Below are 20,369 nucleotides of genomic sequence, written 5' to 3' on the forward strand. Positions count from 1 at the left end.
CGCATTTATTTTATTTATTTTTGCTTTGTAGTACTCTTTACTTTGTTCTTAATATTTAGTTTTAAGTTATCTTTATCACTTGTTTCCTCCGTTGCTTCTACCTTCACGCGTTTTCTTATGGTTATTATGTGTGTGTGTGTGTGTGTGTGTGTGTGTGTGTGTGTGTGTGTTTTTTTCTATTTTCAATTTAGTTTGTTTTGTTTCTATTCTTTTTCAGTTTTCGAGTTTTTTTTTTGCCTTCAATTTATTTTCTGTCTTTACATGTTTCATGATAATTAGCATTTGCTCTACCAAGTTTTATTAAAATCCGGCTATATACTTTCTACTCCTTGTTTGTTATTACACTTAAACCACTGTGTTTGATTAAACTCTTCATAACTGTAGTCAAATAAGAAACAGATTTATCAGCTTAACAGAATATATTTCTCATTAACACCAAACAATCTCCAAGAAGACTAGAATAAATTCACATTTCATACCGAGCGTTTGAATCATAAATCACAAAAGTCTCACCGTATCATCTTGCCTCACGCCGTCAACTCGCGAAACTCGCAACCAAAACCAGATGGCGCTTCAATCCCTCCGCGAGCTTTCGCGAAAGCTTCCCCCCATTCGAGCAAGCTAGCTGATCGAAATCGGAACCTGGTAGCACAGCACCACCTCCTTGCTGTCGTTCTTCAGCTCCCAGCGTAGCTTTCCGCGCAGCTGTTGGGAATCGAGATAGAGACAGAGAGTTTATCTGTAGGAAAATCCCTTTTATTTTTGACGCGGTCAAATATGGACTTACCGCCGGAAGCGTTGGGTTTACGTAGATCGAAGCGCTGAACAGTAGGCCGAGGTCGCTCTGGAGGGGGCAAGCCACACCCTCGCACGTAGTAGGCGTGATGGTGGCTTTCGTTTTGATTGCATTCAAGATGAAGTAGGCCTCGTGTTTGAGGGTGGACGTCGTGGGAGAACCTGGAAGGGAAGATACAGATGGTGTGCAGTGGTGTAAATAAGGGGGAATTATTTAAATGGTTATTAAATAAATTATTATTATTATCTAGTTATTAGGAAATTAATGAACAAAAAGTTGCGGCCTACTTTTTGCTAAAGTTCTCAAAACCGGAAATTCGTATGCTTTTGTGAATCTCATAACAAGAGAAACCTCCAAAATTGAGCCAAAAATATTAAGATTTAGAGGGGGCGCAAGCGAATTGGAGGTGAGTTTTCAAGTTATAAAATGTAATGTTCAGTGAACTGCCCATAACTGCATATATTTCTAACACGACAAAAGTACGCATTGAGTAAATGGAATACCAAGTGTAAATTTTGAGACAATATGGGAGAAACTAAAATATCTAAAAATTGCCAAGAACTACCCAGTCAACATTTTGGTTAGTATAACTTTTGTTTTACATCATTCAATCGTATAGAATGCACGAAAAGGCTATATACCTACCAAAGTGGAGGCTAAATGCGTACTTGGCACTACTCTTTTAGACTTTCTGCGATCAGATATACGATGTTAAAAAATTTGGATGAAAATAAAAAAAATGTTTCCAGCAAGCCTCAAACGCGGGACCTCTGGATTAGAAATAGGGCATCTTACCACTGTACCACCAAAGGTTTTTGGCAACACCATCAACAAACATGTAGCGAAAAAAAAATCGCTCTAGATAAATGCAAGAATAAAATGTGTGAAAATCAGATTTATATCAGCAGTAATCTCAAAATGGAAGTTTGGTCAAGTCGTGCCCATACTTTCTGGGATGTTGAAGCCCATTGAATCATTCACTTCAAAATTAAATTTATTAAATGTTTTTATAATTTAAAATTGGTAAAAAATCAAAACTAGACTTAGTTAAAAGTAGTTTTCACCAAACTATTCCCCCTAATAAATACTCAACTGATTCCAAATCTTTTACATGTTTTTGAAGGTAATTCGTTTGTTTTTAAGGTGAAGATGAATCGAAGCCAAAGTTCAAATTTTCAAGAGCACGGATCTGGAGAACCAAATTTCCGTTTAAGCTGAAAACTCAATCGATTGGTCACTAGCTGGTGGTGAACAATCGATTAGGTTTTCAGCTCAAGCGGATGTTTGGTTCTCCAGATCCGTGCTCTTGAAAATTTGAACTTTGGCTTCGATTCATCTTAAGGACTGTTCATTTTATAAAGTGGACACTTTGCACATGCAATATCTTTTTAATTTATCAATGAAATCGAAATCGGTTTTCTGTACATCGTTCGACTAATATTGTACAATGCTGTGGTAATAAAAAAGTTACCAAAATAATATGATTTCACACTAATAAGGCACAACGTTTAGAACGGTCGATTTTTGGAGGTTATCAAAATCAAAGATTATTAAAAATCGGCAGAAAAATTCGACAATTTATATTTTTTATTTTCAAAAAATGGTTGTACTTAGAAAGCATCATCAATTAGAAGCTTGCTAAAAAATATCAAGTTATTTTTGGAGAAGCAATTTTTTTTAAGAGAAATATCTTAAATTTAAATTGAACTGATATGAGTAGATTTTTAAGGTTTAAAGTACGTTCAGACGGAAGTAATAATATAGTATTTATAATAAAAATAACTTACGCCTTCATAGAGTTGCTGATTTAGTCCCCACGTCATATTCTAAGCACAATAGAAAAACAAATAATTTATTTTCAGAAGACCACTCAAAGCACAATGACAATCATCAAGATTGGGAACACTGCTTGAATTAAATCAAATTTATTTTGCATGTATTATTTTCAGAATGTGTTATTCTGAGACTAGCTATCAAAATATTTTGAGAAAAACGCTTACAGTTTGCTCTAGATCGATAAACATGCGTATATAATTTTAAAAGTATGGGATTTTTGAATAAAACGACCATAAAGAGTAAATTTGGTACCCAAGAATGCGGTTAAAACTCAAGATTTTGCTTTTTTATACATATATAGTTTCTTTAGTAATCTAAACCAGTTTTGAACACGCTTATTACTTTACTTTTTTGCTGGTAGTAAAAAGATGGTGTATCAGCAAATTTGACCATAAGGAATAGATCACTAAAGTGACTCAGCGTCAGGAACTGATGGAATATTATTGATGTTTTAAAAGCTCTACCTTAAGTTGAATAGTAAAGGATACCAACATACAATTTGTTCATTAAATTTAGGATTTTTTTTCATGCGAAAAATAATGCTTAAACTTGACGAACAGTTTCTCTTAGGAGTTTTTGCAAAAACTGTTTAGTTCTTCAACCGAAAGCATTTTGTAAGTTTCTGTATTTTCATAACATTGTGGAATAATAGTTGAACGATACACAGAAAACCGTTTACGATTTCATCAATAAATAAAAAAGATATAGCATAAACAAGGTGTCCACTTTATAAAATGAACAGTCCTTAACCTTTAAACTATGTAAACAACAAATGTTATTACAAATTGTTTTGATTTAGTTGATCAACAAAAACTATTCAAAAATAAAAATAAAACAGTATCAGCTTAAGTATCAGCGATAAACTGACAAAAATTTGAAAAATTTAGTATTTTGATAGCTTTTGGTAAATAACTAAGTCACTACTATATTTTTAATCAAATGTGTTTAACAACAATTAAACTAGGTTCAAGAGCATGTAAAATATTTAGAATCGGTAAAGTATTCATGAAGTTAAGGTCAAACAAAAAATATTATTTAAGTAAGAAGAGCGATATTTTGGAGAAAACTACTTAGATTAATTTTGATTTTAGACAAATTTGATGTTATACAAATTTTTCATAAATTCGATTCTGAAGAGAATGATGCTAAGAGCTTCAAAATTGGTTAAGAAACACAAATTTATGAAGATTTCACTAAACATTATCTTTAAATCTTACTATGTTTGGCTTTAACTTTAAAGTAATGTGATTTTTTTTTTTTTTAAGGCACTCCGTGCTCGTGGCCACTACTGTGCCGGAATCAGTTTTATCTGTATCTTCCTTACCGATACAGTTCTATTTTTAGCTAATCTATATTTACATCTGCTTTCACTCTCTTCCGCTCTTTTTGCTCTCACACCGAGCAGGTAGGAGAGTACTCTGCTGTTGGTCCAATCGATTTCCATAAGCCATAGTCAATTGCTCTTGCGGTGGTTCGTTTTGCCGTGTTCCTGAGTCGTTTGAGGCTAGCTGCCTGCGAAGTGGGTCAGTTTGTCTCAGTCACCATCTGATACTGACGGAGGATGGATGTGTTCCCCTAAGCACGGTCCTCCGTGCAGCGTCTTCTGGTGGCTGGACGGGTTATTTTTTTTTGGAGGGGCTGGGAATTGAATCCATGACCTTCCGCTTATGAAGCGAAAGCGTTACCTCAAGGCTACGGACCCCCCTAGTTATGTGATTTTATTAATATTATTATTGTCTTTATTAGAGAGACTTTCAGCCCTTGGCTGGTTCGTCTCTGCTTATGTGATTTTGATTCAAAAGAGCCGAAGAATTTTTGATTTCGAAAGTTTTTTGAAAATAAGCCGCACCGTCCGAACAAGGTACCATCCGCCTTGCTTACAGAGACACGTGTGTTTGAGTTTGAGATCATCAGCTTTATTTGAAAAATACGTTTTAATCCTTCAATTTGATGATGACTATGAAGCTTTAACAAGTACAGTCTTTAACTACAACAAATTTCCTTTCTCATTATTAATTTTCTCATATGATTTGTTACTAGTATAGTGGTTTGGAGGAATGAGTCGATCGCTACTGAAATGCTGAGCAACATATAATTCAAACATAATATATTTGAAATTTTACATTTATTTTGCAGTTTAATTCAACCAACCCAACATTAAAACTGCATCCTGTTACATAATTCTGTTGATATGCTTTTTTTCTGCTTTCAGTTTCATTTAAAATATTTGTATTCCATTTGAGTTCCACGGCATTTCATCTGGTGGGGTTGAATACATCATCTTGGCCAAATATTCCGGAAAATTAAATGGCCAGCCTTTCCGGACCCATCTTTATGAGTTCAGCTCCGATACCACCCTTACCAGCAGCTTTATTGTTCTTGAGCTGGTGAATGGCATCCTTAACCTCCCTCAAAGTGGGGGCTGGTTGGTTTCCATCTTCCGCAGTACTGACGAAGGCATTTCCTCCGTTGTCCCGTCCTTCATTGCCTGTGCTCCCAGCACCATTCAGGTGCTCGTCGAAGTGCTGCTTCCACCTTTCGATCACCTCACGCTCGTCCGTCAGAATGCTCCCATCCTTATCCCTGCACATCTCGGCTCGCGGCACGAAGCCGTTGCGGGATGCGTTGAGCTTCTGATAGAACCTACGCGTTTCCTGAGACCGGCACAGCTGTTCCATCTCCTCGCACTCCGTCTCCTCCAGGCGGCGTTTTTTCTCCCGAAAGAGGCGGGTCTGCTGTAGCCGTTACCGTTTATAGCGTTCCACGTTCTGCCGGGTCCCTTGCTGCAGCATGACCGCCCGCGCTGCATTCTTCTCCTTCAAAACCTCCTGGCACTCCTCGTCGAACCAATCGTTCCGTCGACTCCGTCCCACGTACCTGACGTTGCTCTCAGCTGCATCGTTGATGGCTGCTTTTACTGTTCTCCAGCAGTCCTCAAGAGGGGCTTCGTCCAGCTCACCCTCTTCCGGTAATGCAGCCTCGAGTTGCTGCGCGTATGCCGCTGCGACATCCGGTTGCTTAAGCCGCTCTAGGTCATACCGGGGCGGTCGTCGGTACCGTACGTTGTTAACGACGGAGAGTTTTAGGCGCAGTTTGACCATCACCAGATAGTGGTCGGAGTCGATGTTAGCGCCACGATAGGTCCTGACGTCGATAATGTCGGAGAAGTGCCGACCATCAATCAGAACGTGGTCGATTTGCGATTCTGTCTGCTGTGGTGATCTCCAGGTGTATCGGTACGGAAGGCTGTGCTGGAAGTAGGTACTACGAATGGCCATATTCTTGCAGGCGGCAAAATCAATTAGTCGTAGGCCGTTTTCGTTCGTCAGCCGGTGGGCGCTGAACTTTCCAATCGTCGGTCTGAATTCCTCCTCCTGGCCAACCTGAGCGTCTAGATCTCCTATGATGATTTTGACGTCGTGGCTTGGGCAGCTGTCGTACTCGCGTTCGAGATGCGCGTAAAAAGCGTCTTTATCATCATCAGTGCTTCCGGAGTGAGGGCTGTGCACGTTTATTATGCTGAAGTTGAAGAACCGGCCTTTGATCCTCAACTTGCACTTTCCCTCATTGATCGGCCACCACCCGATCACGCGCCTCTGCATATTACCCATCACTATAAAAGCTGTTCCCAGCTCATGTGTATTGCCGCAGCTCTGGTAGATGGTATGATTACCTCTAAACGTTCGCACCATTGATCCCTTCCAACACACTTCCTGCAACGCTACGATGCCGAATCCACGGTCCTTCAGCACGTCGGCGAGTATGCGTGTGCTCCCGATGAAGTTGAGAGATTTACAGTTCCACGTACCGAGCTTCCAATCGCTAGTCACTTTACGTCGCTGTGGTCTTCGCCGATTGTCCCGGTTCTTATTCTCTCGTTGATTATTCGTTGCTTGATTTTTTTACGGCTGGCTTGCAGGGCCTGACACCAACCCCCTAGATTTCCGGAGGACCATTCCCCCTAAATGTTCGGAGGACCATAGTGCGCAGTTTAGCTTAGAGTCCTTCTCTGGCACTCGGACAATGATCAGCCGCCCCTGACATGGGGAACAGACGCTGTTGTGAGCCGCTCCTAACATGGAGTACAGACGCTCAAGGTTTGCAGAAGCAAAAGCAAAAGCAAAAATAATAACCAAACAAACCTTAATTTCTTATTTTTAACTTCAGCTAGTGGCAACCTTATATGCCTGAGGTCATTTATCATATTTTAGTCCTATAAAAAGAAAAAAAACGATTGGATGGACCATCATAGAACACTCTTATGCCGACACTTACAGTGGCAAATTATTCAAAGTTTGTTGAATAAAATAAACCTTTGGCAAGTCTACATTTATAGTGCCGAACCATTCAAAGTTTTATTTTAATTGCAAAAGTAAAAGTAAAAGGGGTGTTTTAAAAAAAGTAAAACCTAAATAACTAAACCTAAATAATAAACCTACAGAGCTTATGCCGACACTCAGAATGACGAACTATTCATAGTTTGCTAAAAAATTATACGTTCCACCGTTGTACCGATTGAATGTGCAGTCATACATAGTTTATAGATTTGAAATAAAAGCATGAAATGAGCTCACCAATTGATCCTTCATCCTCGACTGAGCAGTCACAATCCGCTTTCAGCTCCTATTAACGCATATGTAGTCATCAGAAGCGATTATATATGGAAGATTAAAATTTTATTATAGAGGTACAATTAAAGCGGTAGTAAAATGTTATTCTTATAATTATGAGTCAATAATCAGATTGTTGCGTTGTCTGAGATATTTGCGTAACTGTATTGTGTTATAAAATGCAAGTATCACTGGCAACACAGTTATTGAGAAATGAAATTAGTCGAGAGAAATTTCATACTCATATAAGAGCGGAGCCAAGGCTGAGAAGCTTCGTTTCTGGAAGAACGCTAGAAAGAGAGAGATACACCGAGAAAGAGAAAGAGAGCGGAATCCAATCTGAAATTGGTTTGTCGTGGCCTCACGCTATTAGAGAGTCATTCTTTAGACGGATTTTGCGACGATCGGACGCTTGACGCGCTATTAGTTCCCGGACCAGAAGCGGAGGAATTTCGGCCGATCCAAAATGGATGGACGCGGTCACCACAGCATACAGACTAACTGAGAAAGTAACTCTAGAGACGCGAGGAAAATAACACTTTTGCTTTTCATGCAAAAAATCGCTCTGATGACACAAAACAAAATCACAAATTCCACAAAGCACTCCGCAGCGCACTCATAATCGAACAAATACCGAAAAAAAAAACAGTCCGGTAGCTCACGAAAACAAACACGTCAGCTTGGGTCTTCACAAAGCACTACCCAGCTAATTAAACAAAACCCCTCAAATGAAGGGTATTTGTTTGGTGGACCAAGAAAAGAAATGAGGTAACACATATTTTCATAAAAAAAAAACTCAAAGGTATTTCAACCACATTCTCATCAAGATGACAAAACCAAGACCAAGAAGGTATCCTTTTTAGGCCTGAAGCGTGATACGGTCAAAATTTGGTCGAGAGAAAATGCGTGTAAATTGGTGAAATCGTTTATTTAAAAAATCAAATCATACTTCTTTTTCAAGTTCAAATTGTATAAAATTCAGGAAAATATTCAGTTAGGCTTCCGCTTTTTCAAATCCGAATTACCGGGCCTTTCGCTTGACCCCTGCCATCAGATTCTGTGCAGCCACCTTGTCCACCTTCTTCGCCGCAGAAAGCCAATTTGCCTTGAACTGTTTGGTTTTTTTTTTAGTAAAAAGAGGAAACATTTAGAGAAAACTACTTGTACCTAAGACTAGTTTTCATTTTGAACAAATTTGATACTCTACAAGCTTTTCAAACATTTAATTTTGAAGAGAGCTTAGTGACATTTGAACACACGTAGACTAGCATACGCTCGTCATACACAGTTTGTTTTTGTTTTCCTCAAAGAAACTTGCACACGCTTTCCAGACTCATCAAAATGTATATGGAAATATTACCCAATTTGAAAAATTTACACCCGGATTCTGGGTGTTTTTCGAGACAGAGTGCATATTGTTTTCCTCTAAGGTTCACAACTATATCTACACTAGGGCACCCATACCATTGGGCGTGATAACCACTAGAGAATGATGCCAAGAGATTCAAAACTGGTAGGAAAATAACAAAGTTATGAAGACTTCACTGAAGTTCACATTTCTTAACTTGAAAATTCACATTCAAATGGCTTGCGTCACCTTTAAATCTCAATATGTTTGGCTCAAAATTTGAGGCTTCCCATTTTATGTGATTAAAATTCGAAAGTGCACACGAATTTTTGGTTTTGAAAACTTTTGAAAAGTAAACCGCACCCTAGGGCAAACACATTTAAAATGAGGGGTGTTCACGCTTTTTTAATCTAGGAACTGGAAAAAAAAAATGCTCAATATGTGATTCGAAAGGTATAGAAAATGTACATATCAAATATATACAAAACGTTTAAACATTGAAAATTCACAAAATTGTAGAAAAAAAAACACCCTAATTAACATTGGATTCAAAGTAAAACCTCCTTTATCCTTATCAAAAAGATTCTTACGAACAACCAAACTCAATGTTCGTTTACTTCGGAAAGTTGGACATTTTCAGCCCTGTGTGAGGAATTTGGACTTCGGTGGGCCTGGGTCAGATCTGATGGAGAAGACCCTAAACAAATTTGTCCCAGTGACACTAATTGAGTTTTTGAACTTTTTAAAAAGTTGCCAAATTTTATTTGCACATGGTAGCTTAACGTTTTCTGAGTACAACAGTATTTTTTCAGATTTTTCTCACATCTATGTCACAAGAAATAAGAAAAAATCTCACAAATAAACTTTCACTCAGTGACAGAAGGATAAAATATTAAAATTAAATAATGGCAGCTCGCTTTCTACCGAAAATTTGAGTGGATTTGGTTTATCGTGAACTGTTTGTTTTGTTCTTATCTTGAATTAGTTAACTCATTACGCGCGGGATTCAAATTCCAGCCGAGCACGTGGATTTTTTTCATAATGTCACCCATAATTTATCCATCTTTATCACGCGTAATGAGTTGATTAATTTAATAACCATGCGGATTGGATTATCGAACAGCTCAATATAAGCGTCAATTAAGACTGATGTTGGATTTATTTGTTCTTCATTTTGATGATAAAAATTAATTGGAAATTTCGTCGCATAGATGACGCAGCGATACAAACTTTTTTTTTATTTTGCGTCCTAGAGCCTCCGCGTCTTCGGCAAAGTTTTAGAACCTGTAAAAATACGACAAATTGTCGAAAACACCAAAGTTCTAGGACTTCAAATAACAAAGTTACGAAGAAAAATTGCAAATAACCAAAATAATAATAACGTTCTGTGTACTATTTGGACAAACATTTCAAAAGAGCACATCGACATTGGTAAACGTTGGCTTTGCAAGCCGCTGTTGAGCCCAATTCAACTCGATCACGGTCACCAATATCACTATCAGGAAGAGCTAACACCAATCTTTCTGAGAGTGGTGTTAGTTTGCGCGGCCTGGTTAAAAAGGGCTCAACAGCAACGTTTCTGAAAAAGGCTCTAGACCTCTTGGGCCCTTTTCAATTGTTTATCCTGATTTACGTCAAAATCGTGAAATGTTTCATTTTGAACATCATGGCTCATTAAAATTTATTACATGGCATAAACTTATTTAAAAAATCTTATTTTCAATTGGAAATTTTAGTAATTGCATGGCATTGAAAAGAATTGGAATAAATTATTGTAAAAATATCATTATTACTTTACTCAAAAAGTTGCAAGTTTTTGCAAAACCTTATCAATGTTGCGAAATACGCTTTATTTTATCTACCAAATGTCTTCCGGATAGGTGTATTCCAGATATCTGAATTCAAAATAACCTCGTTTTCCATATAAACAGAAAAGATGTATTGTTAATTTTTACATTATACTACCAGATTTTTGACACTTTCTGTCAATTATGATTTACTATTCAAAGAAAACTAGGTTATAGGTATCACGAAGTTAGATGTCAAAAGAAGCCAATGTTCATATACTTTTTGTTAGCGAGGTGTTAAAATATCTAGAAATTTTTAAGTGGTTAGCTCTTGTGTCTTTTCCAGAAGCAGTCCAATTGGACATTAGCTGTGGCCTACTACAATTTATATTTCATATCCTATGATAACCAAGCCGAGACAGTTCTCTGACATAATTCACAGAATGTATTGTAAATATTTCAATATAATAAATAATAATGGAAAGCATGTAATTAGGATAGTTATTTTGAATTCAGATATCACAAATACCCTCGAACTTTGGTATCTTCGACAACTTGTCGTATTTTCACACGTTCTAAAACTTTTCCGAAGACGCGGAAGCTCTAGGACGCGAAATAAAACGGTTTGTAACGCTAGCCCCATGTACGGTGAAATTTTCAACTAATTTTATCATCAAGCTAAAGAACAAATAAATTCGACAAAGATACCAACCAGAAAAAACTGCACTCCCAGGATTTGGCTGGCTCAATTCTGTTCCTGTCCCAGTGTGCATTGGGATGCCATAGTGCGAGGTCGTTTGAACAAACATGGTTGAACTTTACAATCTGATTTGCAGTTACTCGATCCTAAATTTTCAGGTATTTTCAAAAAATACTTCCGGAGCTCAAAATCTATTGAAAATTTGGGTTTGTAGTCAGTTTTGAACAAGGAATCTTAAAATGAAGTAATTTCAATAACCATAAAAACACAATTGAAGAGAATTGTGATAATAAAATTCATGAACCCCTCTAGCACGTCATATTTGTTGGCATATTGTTAAATTGCATCATCATATTAACCTTTGCAGTACTGGCTGCCGACATCAAAGTTTCAAAATGTTGTAACTTCGTAATCGTTCTAACGATTTTGATGAAATTTCCGGGGAAAATCACAAATGAGTTATGTTTTTGATTCAGGCATTGAAAATTTTGAATTCAATGATGGTTTTGGACTTAGTTGAAAATTTATTGGGGTACCTAGGGTATTTCATAATGCAAATTATGGGGGAAATGCAAGAAACCATGTCGAAAACTTTCCAAAATATTATCACCTGTTACAACCCAAAAGTGAATAAATGCCATGTCATGAATTATGAAGTGGTGCTGATTATTTTCGGACATTCAGTGACAGGTTCCGATAGGCCTTCAAATGGCCACTTTTGGTACGTCTTGTGGAGTGGTCGTGTGACGGCTTGAATAATATGATTTTTCGCACAAATTTTAATTTAAATGATAGGACTACCTAATTGGGTCTATTTTGGAAATATTTCTTCTTAACTCGGTGTACACCCCCTTTAATTTGAACGATACCTCATGCAAACCATCGGGGTTCATTTTTAATTTGAACATCTAGTCACCCTAGAAACGTGTTTCTGGTCACCTCTTTCACTGTTTTGTTTTGATTTTGCGTTCGGTTTCGCAATGTTCCATTTCACTTTACTTCGTTCCATGAGCAAAATGACGTTTAAACCATTTTTAATCTGAACGATGTGCAAATTAAAAAGTGTTCAGATTAGGTGTGGTCAAACTAACGAGTGTGCCCGGTACTGCAAAACAGATCAATTTCACACTAATTTAAATAAAATATATTGACAAGGTTTCTTGAATTTTCACCTCATTTCCATTTTCCGTATCCCAACAAATTTGGACCTAAGTCTAAAAACATCATGGAATCTTAAATGTTCAGCGTATGAATTAAAAATTTACCTCATTTAAACGATTGCGAAGTTACAAAATCATAAAACTTCGATGTCGGCACCCAATACTGTAAGGGTTAATCATAATAATTATTTTCACCTTTGAGATAGAAATGATTTTCTGGAAGTTTTATCTTCCTTTTCGCGTCATAAACTGATGCACCATACTTGAATTGCGTATGGAATTATTAGTTGAAATGTAATGGAAATCATATATTTTAATTCTTCTAATCGCACTCAATAAAACAAATCGACGTAACGCCACAAAGAAGAAGAAAACAAATCGAATCTATTTTATATTATAAGAAGTTGTTTTCTTTATGATTTCGAGTAACGTTAGCACATGTTTTTTTTTCTAGAATTTCACAGCATTAGTTTAGACTCTAAACTTTAGAGAGACTCAAGATGATGGTCGTTTTGAATGCTGTCACCAATTTACAAGCTAAATTCACTAAAACTTCAGGTATCCGGAATTTCGAACATACATAGTTGAAAGAATTTTAGTTAGAAAAACCAGGAGTTTACTACCGTTTTGATTCGAAAGCCGGACACTTGAGCACCTGGGCTGCTTCAACCTAATATTTTTCAAGGAAATTTAAATAAAGGGATGAAATATTTTGTTGAAGTATGAAAACAACAGTCTTTTGAGAGCAAAAATGCGTTAAAAATAACGAGTAATAGGATATAAACCACTAAAAATACACTAAATGTGTGGCATGTCTTGCTTCGAAATCCGGACACTCTGAAATTATCAATAAATTCTTTGAATTTTATGGATATTTGCGAGAAAGTTTTTTCACATGTTCTACAAACAACATAGAGATTTGATACAATTATAAAAAGGCAATTGATGTACTGTAAAATTCAACATATCAACTTTAGACAAGAAGGAACAGTTTACGCTAGGATAAGAACCTATTTAAAGTTTAATGCCTCTATAATAAAGTAATTTTTAATCTAAGCAGTTAACGCTTAGAAATGAATAACATTCGATTGAAGCTAAAATTGATTATTTTAAAATGTGTACTACTCCTATGCAGTAAGCATTAAAGTGTATGCAAAGCTTTGTATCCTCTGTATCAATAGAATTAGTTAAACTAATGCACGAATCGAATCCCAGGTGTTTAAGCTTTATTCTTTTTTTCTCACTGGATGAGGAAATGACTGTCGAATAGCACTTTTTAAATATTCATTCCTTACCTCTTATTACACAGCATACATTCGTTTAATTTGGAATTTGAAAAACAAAATATGAGCAAAATATGTACAGCACCATCACGAAATATAGCGCAGGACTTAAACAACTATTTGTGTTTAGTTGAACACTCACTCACTCACAATCCATCACTTCCCTAAGCTTTGTAATGTTTTCAGCCACTATAAAACAGTCATTAGCACTATTATTACATTTTTTTTTTTTTCATATTCTTGCAACAAACACTATGAATAGAAAGTAAAAGTATGGTGCGTCCGGTTTTCGAAACGGTAGAATTTCATGCTTCAAAAGCCGGACACCAATTGTTTCTAACAAATACTGGAAACATAAGCAGTTTTTGTCACTTTTCACCATTTGCAAACATCACTGGACACAATAATATAGCTCAATTATGCTCACTATCACTTCAGAGCGCTTCAATACTTTGAAATTACAAGATTCGTTCAAGCAGTGAATCTAAGACTTCGACCTAACCAGCGCAAAAACTAACGTTGAATATGACACGGTTTGTTTATTTTTATTTTTTCAATCATTTTACCAGGTTACTACGATGAAAATTGTGTCAACATGTAGAACTTAATATTGGGCTCCGATTCGTATATAATTGTTTAAAATTAAAATGCATATAAATGTAAAAATAGCTAAAATTGTACTAAGTGTCCGGGAATTCGATGCAAAACGGTATACCTAAAATTAATAACAGTCAACTCTCCATTACTCGAAATTATAGGGTCCATTGAGTTAGGGAGGTATCGATTTTAAGAACACAAAACCAATGCAACTGCAATCCAAGGGAATCGAGGTAGCCTTAAAAATCAACTTTCATTATGGTTCCCTTACTCGATATCGAGGACTATGCTCGAGGAGGACTTGCAAGCTCTTGGAGCTTTCGAACGCCGAGTGCTAAGGACGCTCTTCGGCGGCATGCAGGAGAACGTATTGGCGTGTGGCGGCGAAGGATGAACCACGAGCTCGCTCAACTCTACGGCGAACCCAGTATCCTGAAGGTAGCTAAAACTGGAAGTATACGCTGGGCTGCGTCCGATTGGGGTACTTTGGCATAATAAGCCAAATCTGGATGAATGCAACTTTTCTTATGCTTAGGTTGAAAGGACTCAATTTTGCCTCAAAACAACCTAAAATTGAGTAAATTTGTATAATGGAACTAAAGGCAAACGCCCAGGTGATAACCTTGGGAATTTAGCCAAAATTGGATAATTGAGCTCAACTACAAAATTGCGTTGAAACAACCCACAATTAAGAGGAACAGCGTCTCTGTGTACATAGAGTATCAAATAAAGTTGATCAATCGATTTAGGACACTTTTGAAGTTTTGACCAACCTTTGTATGGCACTTTAATCGATTCACGATAATTATCGAAAAAACATTGGAAACTTATTCAAACCCTTCACTTTCTACCTCCTCTAATGCGAAGGCGCCGTTTCCGCCCCTAGCTCTAATAACCACATACGCTTATGAAGGCGTTCATCAAAGATGGCTTTGGTCGGGTCGGCGGTCAATATTTGCAGAGCTTCGCCGCGTTACGTTACTATGGCTACTGAGTGCAACTCGACGGCTACTGTGACGGTAGTTTGCGGGACAAACAGAATAGTAATACTATAATACCAATCATCGAGAACTTTTGCTTTTGTTCGATTGGTTTGTATAATTTTTGCTGATTTAAGTGGGTCACTACGTGCGGCGGCCAGACTGAGACGAAACTTACCGTTGGAGGTGAATTCAGCATTTACGGTCACATTCGACCCACGCGGCATCGTGCACGGCGAACTGGAACAACTGGACAGCCGAATCGAGAGGACATCGTACTGGGAACCTGTATGGAGGGTATTTGGGAAATAGTATTTTATGAGGTGACACTTGACGGCGTAATTTGTAAGGGTTCGTTGTTTAGTCATTGTCGCTTAATGTGCTTATCGAGCTGTCAGTGATCTATCATCCTGGACAGCCGGCGTCGACTTCGTTGCAGTTTGCGACGCGCCACAATTGATTGACAGTGGACTTTGAGCCCTTCCGTTGGAATTTGGCAATTTGGCATCAGGCGATTTCCGCTGGTATTTAGAACCTACCGCAATCTTCGAATAGAATTCCCGTCCTGAGCATGTACAGGTACCGCAGCAGAGGCCAGTTTTGGACCGGAATGCCAATTCCGGATGCACCCAGTAATCCCGCCAACAAAATGGTAATCCCAACTGTCCACTTCATAGCAATTCTTGTAATCTCCGCTCAAACTAATGTGACCTAGCAGCAAATAGTTGCGGTTGTTTACGTCAAAGGGATATCAAAGTAGGCGCACCGAAAGACACAAAACTATAGCAACACAACGCGTATGGGATGCTCGCGGCTCGACAAATAAACTTGAACTAACTTCGGCGAATAGCGGCCTGCTTTGTTGACCGTCGTCGCAGCGTTTTTCCCTCACATCACCAGCCGGTGGACGCCTACTACTGATAGAACACCGGAGATAAGGCGTGACGAGAGCTTTCATTCGCGTGACTTAACCAATCGAGAGTTGAACCATGTTCTGGCATTTTATTGCTGGGGATCTGATGAATCCATCGAAAAGCGATCGGAAGTGGCTTCCATGTTGGAAAGCCCTTAAATAGCGGATGCTCAACGGAACGCAACCTCAAAGGCGACCGTTACACACGTGCGATGATACGTTGGATTAGGAAAATCATTCTCCTGACAGCCTTAGTCGGATTGGTCTCGACAGAAGAAGAACAAGTAAGTACTCTTCAACCACCTTTTCCCGTCCATTAAACGAACCGCCCACCCAGAACTACGAAATGCACTTCGACGGCATGGAAACTATCGACGGATCGGAGAACTACTTCCACTACAACTACACCTTGGACAAAAAGTCCGAAACGGCCTTCTCCGTGTCCGGCTTCATAACCCAACTGGTCACGCTGGACAACGGCTACAAACTGCAGTTCAAGCTGAGTCGTGCCCCCCTAGACTCGCCGGACCAGTACGAGGTCATGCTGGGGCTGGAGAAGCCCCTCTGCGAGTATATGGCTTCGATCTACAAGCTGTACCTCTACGAATCGCTCAAGGACATCAGCAACTTTCCGCACTACGACCAGTGTCCGCTGGAACCGACCGAGTATTGGTTCAAGGATTACTCGTTCGACGGCGATGAGTACAAGTCGTTCCTGAAGGACGGCCACTACAAGATTGAGATGTACCTGATCAAGGGCGACGAGATGGTGGCCGGGGGGCTTTCCAAGATGCGGGTGGAACCTGCCGGCAGTAATCAGTAGGGTCTAGGCGAGTCCAGTGTAGTATAAGAACATAAGAATAAATAAAGAGGTTTTATTGGTTAAAAAATGTTTCAGTATAGAATTCTATAGAATACTATAGAGGAATTTTTCCAAAAGTCTATCCTGAAATTAGTTTAGGTATTCCGATATGCTTTTCTGAGTGAATTTATGCAGGACTTTTCATTTTTCCTTCTGGAATTTCCCTATCATTTTTTTAAATATTTTTTCCAGGAGTTCCCTCTGGAAATTTTCAATGATTTCCTTGTGAACATCGTATAGAGTTCGTTCGGGAATTTTTGTTGGATGTCTTGTAGAATCTCTCAAAGAGTTCCTTCAGAATATCTCCTTATTTAATTTTTGATATTTCAAAAAAGCCCCTTCTAAATATTTCCCAAGAGCATTTTCTGGATTTTTTCTAAGAGGTGTTTTTCATACAAATGTTCAGTTCCTAAAAAAAAAATACCCGGAGTTTTTTTTTTATTTTTGTATATACCTGGAGTTTTTTTAACTGCCCAGAAGTCTTTTTGTGACTTTTTCCGGAGTTTTCTTACGAATTTTTCCATTATTTCGATGCGGAATTGCTTCATTCATCGCTCCAGAGATTCATCCAAGAATTCCTCAGGGGGTTCAACAAAGAATATCTCAAAATATAGTACCTAGGTTTTATTCAGGTTCTCCTTAAAGAGTTCTACTGGGATTTCATCCCGGAATTCCTCTAGCATTTTTTTTTTTGATTTTCTTTAGAAATTCCTCCAGTATTTCATCTAAGATTGCTTTCAGCAGTTTTGCCAGTTATTTTTTCTGAGAAAGCTTCCAAGTAATACTTGGAGAAATTCTCAGGAAAGGAAGAAACCTCGAAAAAACTCCCTTATGGAGCGCCTGGAATCTTTGGAAAAACTGGTGGAGTAAATTTCTGGAAGAATCCATGAGAAATCAAAAAGATTCTATAAGAAAATCCATATAAAAATCTGAAGAATAACAGTAAAAGTAAACAGGACGAGTACTTTGAACAATATCTGTTATGAAGAGTGACACATAAATACAGTGATTCAGGAGACCAAGATAGTATTCTTTGCCAAAAGTAGGATACTTGGTGCACCTAGTGCAGAAATGGGGACAGGGCTTTATGACCCTATTGAAAGAATATCATTTATCGCAGAGTGGGACACTTTGGCGAAAAGAGTTAAGGCTAAGTAGCCCATCATTCGTTTTGGCAACAATGATCACTTTTCAGCTTGCATTTCAAAGTGATAAAACTCAGTCTTAACAGTTTATATTGACTTGAAAAAGTATCACTGTACTCGCTTACATGCATAAAGTATGCTGATACTTTTTCAGCTGTGTCAGTGCCCAACTGATTTTCTTTGATTCTAAATCGTGAGATGAATTGGCAACAATTATCAACGCATACAAATTTCAATGACGGCCTACTTCGCCTTAATAATCAAAACCTTCATCACCACTCTGTTCTCGCAGTAGTCCGATTTCATATCGGACATATAATGGGAAATATTTGAGGTTTTCAACTGAGATGATGGTGAAGAGGGCTATACAATTGTTAAGGCTGGAGCACAATGGATCCGGTTGACAATCCGTTTTTTGACAGCTATTTTAAATGAACGGGATCATATGCGCCAACGCACAATGCATCCGGATTGACTTTGCGGTTTGGTACTAAACTGTACTAAACGCAAACTCAACCGCATAGTCATCCGGAAGAATAGAAAATTTTCAAATCTTGCGCTTGAGTTTGCGGAAAGCTTGTTTGTTTTGACCGGTTTCTACAGTGTACGGTTGTTAAGTTTAGTGATTTTTGTGCATAATTAGTCCAATTTTCACTAAATAAAATACAACCGGATCTGTGGTGAGGTGGTGAGATAAGCATTTTCGTTGGTGGGCAATGCATAATCTCGGCTGCAACAGAAGCGGTGATTAACATCACAGTGAAGTTTGAATAACATTTCCTGCATGGAGTCGATGCTGCTGTTGGTGATGTTGCGGATGGTTGGTTGGTTTGACTTTATTAACGAGAGTTAATAAGAGTTGGGCTAGTTCATCTCGGGACCAACGGCTTTACTTCCCTTCCGAAGGAAGTCGTCACTATAATTTTAGTGACTATCTCGGGGATGGGATTCGATCCCAGGTCCTCGGCGTGAGAGGCGAGTGTTCTAACCACTACACCAGGTCCGTCCCCAATGTTGCGGATAGTTATGGTCTTCTAATCTATTTCTGTTCTATTCATCGTTGGTCGATGAAGGAAACGACCATGTAGCGAAGTGCAACGAGGGTCATATTTCGTAATTAACGATAATATTGGTTCCGTAAATCTTCCAGGAGATACTTCAGGAATTTTTCTATGATTTCCTCCTTAAACTATTTCATGAGTTTCTTCTGGGATTTTTACAGAAGGTGCTACAGGATTTTTATAAGTTCCTCCAAGAGTTATGTGTGGAATCCCTGTTTGAGTTTTCTCTGGAAATTTTCCAGAAGATTCTTCTGAAATTCCTATAGGCATAACTTTTGGATTTCCTCCAGGAGTTGCTTATGTTATTTTTTCTGAAGTGTATTCTATAACTCTACAAGGGCTTGTTTCTGGAATTCCTCTAGGAGTTCCTTTTACAATAACTACAAAAATTGCTTCTAGATTTTCTTCTAGAGTTCCTCTTGGAGTTTTTTTTTATGGAGTTCTTTTTTAATTCCTTTCAATGAAATCTTTTTGATTTATTTCAAGAATTCCTTTTGTGTTTTATTAGAGGTTCCTTCTGGAACGCCTCATCATTCGAAAGCTGCTCCTGAATTTCATCAAGAAGGTGCTTCTCTCATTTCTTTAGAAGTTCCTCTTGAAGTTACTTCTAAATTAATCTAGAGAAGTTAACTCTGAAATTGCTAGTAAATTTCTCCAGGAGTTCCTTCTGTGATTTCTTTTGGATATTTAAAAAAAAATGTGAGAGTTTTCCTAGGAGTTGTTTTAAAAATTCATCAATAAATGACTTCTGATTTTATTTCAGAAAATCCTCCAGGGTCTCCTTCTAGAATTTCTCCTATTTGTAATGGAAATCTTCCAGAAGTTTCTACTAGAATTCCTTCTGTGGCTGCTTCAGAAAATGCTTCAAGTATTTCTTCTAAAATGCTTCTAAAGAGTTTTTTTTTCTGGAATTCAACATTGATTTTTTCTTTAAATTTTCGCCAGAATTTTTTTCTGTAATTCCTAGAATTTCTCTGGCAGTTCAATTTTCAGAGGCAATTTCTTGGATTGATGCTTCTTGAATTCCTCAAAGAATTATATCCAAAAATTTCATCAAAAAATGCTTTGAAATTCTTACAAGAGTTGCTACAGAAATGGATCATTAAAATAACCAAAACGGCCGCTATGAAATGCAAAGATAGCGCCACCATAGACGTGTGTGTTTGACAGAACAGCAATGCTGTCACAATGTTATATCCCATATACGGTGGCGCCGCTGCTCTGATGCGGTGAGTGCCAAATAAGTGACCTTCAATGATCCATTTTCCAAAGAGGTAATCCTGGGTGTCCT

General features: G+C 37.9%; 2 protein-coding genes across 2 annotated transcripts; one reads left to right on the forward strand and one right to left on the reverse strand.

Moving 5' to 3' along the window:
• Nucleotides 1–400: 400 nt before the first annotated feature.
• On the reverse strand, nucleotides 401–15,917 carry LOC110674221 (epididymal secretory protein E1). Its single transcript, XM_021838372.1, has 4 exons — nucleotides 15,637–15,917; nucleotides 15,276–15,383; nucleotides 788–957; nucleotides 401–705 (listed from the first exon to the last, which is right to left on the reverse strand). The coding sequence occupies exons 1-4, from the start codon at nucleotides 15,770–15,772 to the stop codon at nucleotides 622–624; spliced, it is 498 nt and encodes a 165-aa protein (XP_021694064.1). The 5' UTR covers nucleotides 15,773–15,917; the 3' UTR covers nucleotides 401–621.
• Nucleotides 15,918–16,121: 204 nt separating this feature from the next.
• LOC110674220 lies at nucleotides 16,122–16,907 on the forward strand. Its single transcript, XM_021838371.1, has 2 exons — nucleotides 16,122–16,294; nucleotides 16,348–16,907. The coding sequence occupies exons 1-2, from the start codon at nucleotides 16,223–16,225 to the stop codon at nucleotides 16,831–16,833; spliced, it is 558 nt and encodes a 185-aa protein (XP_021694063.1). The 5' UTR covers nucleotides 16,122–16,222; the 3' UTR covers nucleotides 16,834–16,907.
• The last annotated feature ends 3,462 nt before the right edge of the window (nucleotides 16,908–20,369 follow it).

This window comes from Aedes aegypti, chromosome 1, assembly GCF_002204515.2.
Source record: "Aedes aegypti strain LVP_AGWG chromosome 1, AaegL5.0 Primary Assembly, whole genome shotgun sequence".
NCBI classification, from domain to species: Eukaryota; Metazoa; Arthropoda; class Insecta; order Diptera; family Culicidae; genus Aedes; species Aedes aegypti.

What these genes read in the sequence shown, in the direction of transcription:
- LOC110674220 (XM_021838371.1), top strand. Translation starts at nt 16,223, where the DNA reads ATGATACGTTGGATTAGGAAAATCATTCTCCTGACAGCCTTAGTCGGA. An exon ending in TCTCGACAGAAGAAGAACAA is followed by an intron (nt 16,295 to 16,347) that starts GTAAGTACTCTT and finishes CCGCCCACCCAG; the next exon opens with AACTACGAAATGCACTTCGA.
- LOC110674221 (XM_021838372.1), bottom strand. Translation starts at nt 15,772, where the DNA reads ATGAAGTGGACAGTTGGGATTACCATTTTGTTGGCGGGATTACTGGGT. An exon ending in AATTCTATTCGAAGATTGCG is followed by an intron (nt 15,384 to 15,636) that starts GTAGGTTCTAAA and finishes CCCTCCATACAG; the next exon opens with GTTCCCAGTACGATGTCCTC. An exon ending in TGCTGAATTCACCTCCAACG is followed by an intron (nt 958 to 15,275) that starts GTAAGTTTCGTC and finishes CTTCCCTTCCAG; the next exon opens with GTTCTCCCACGACGTCCACC.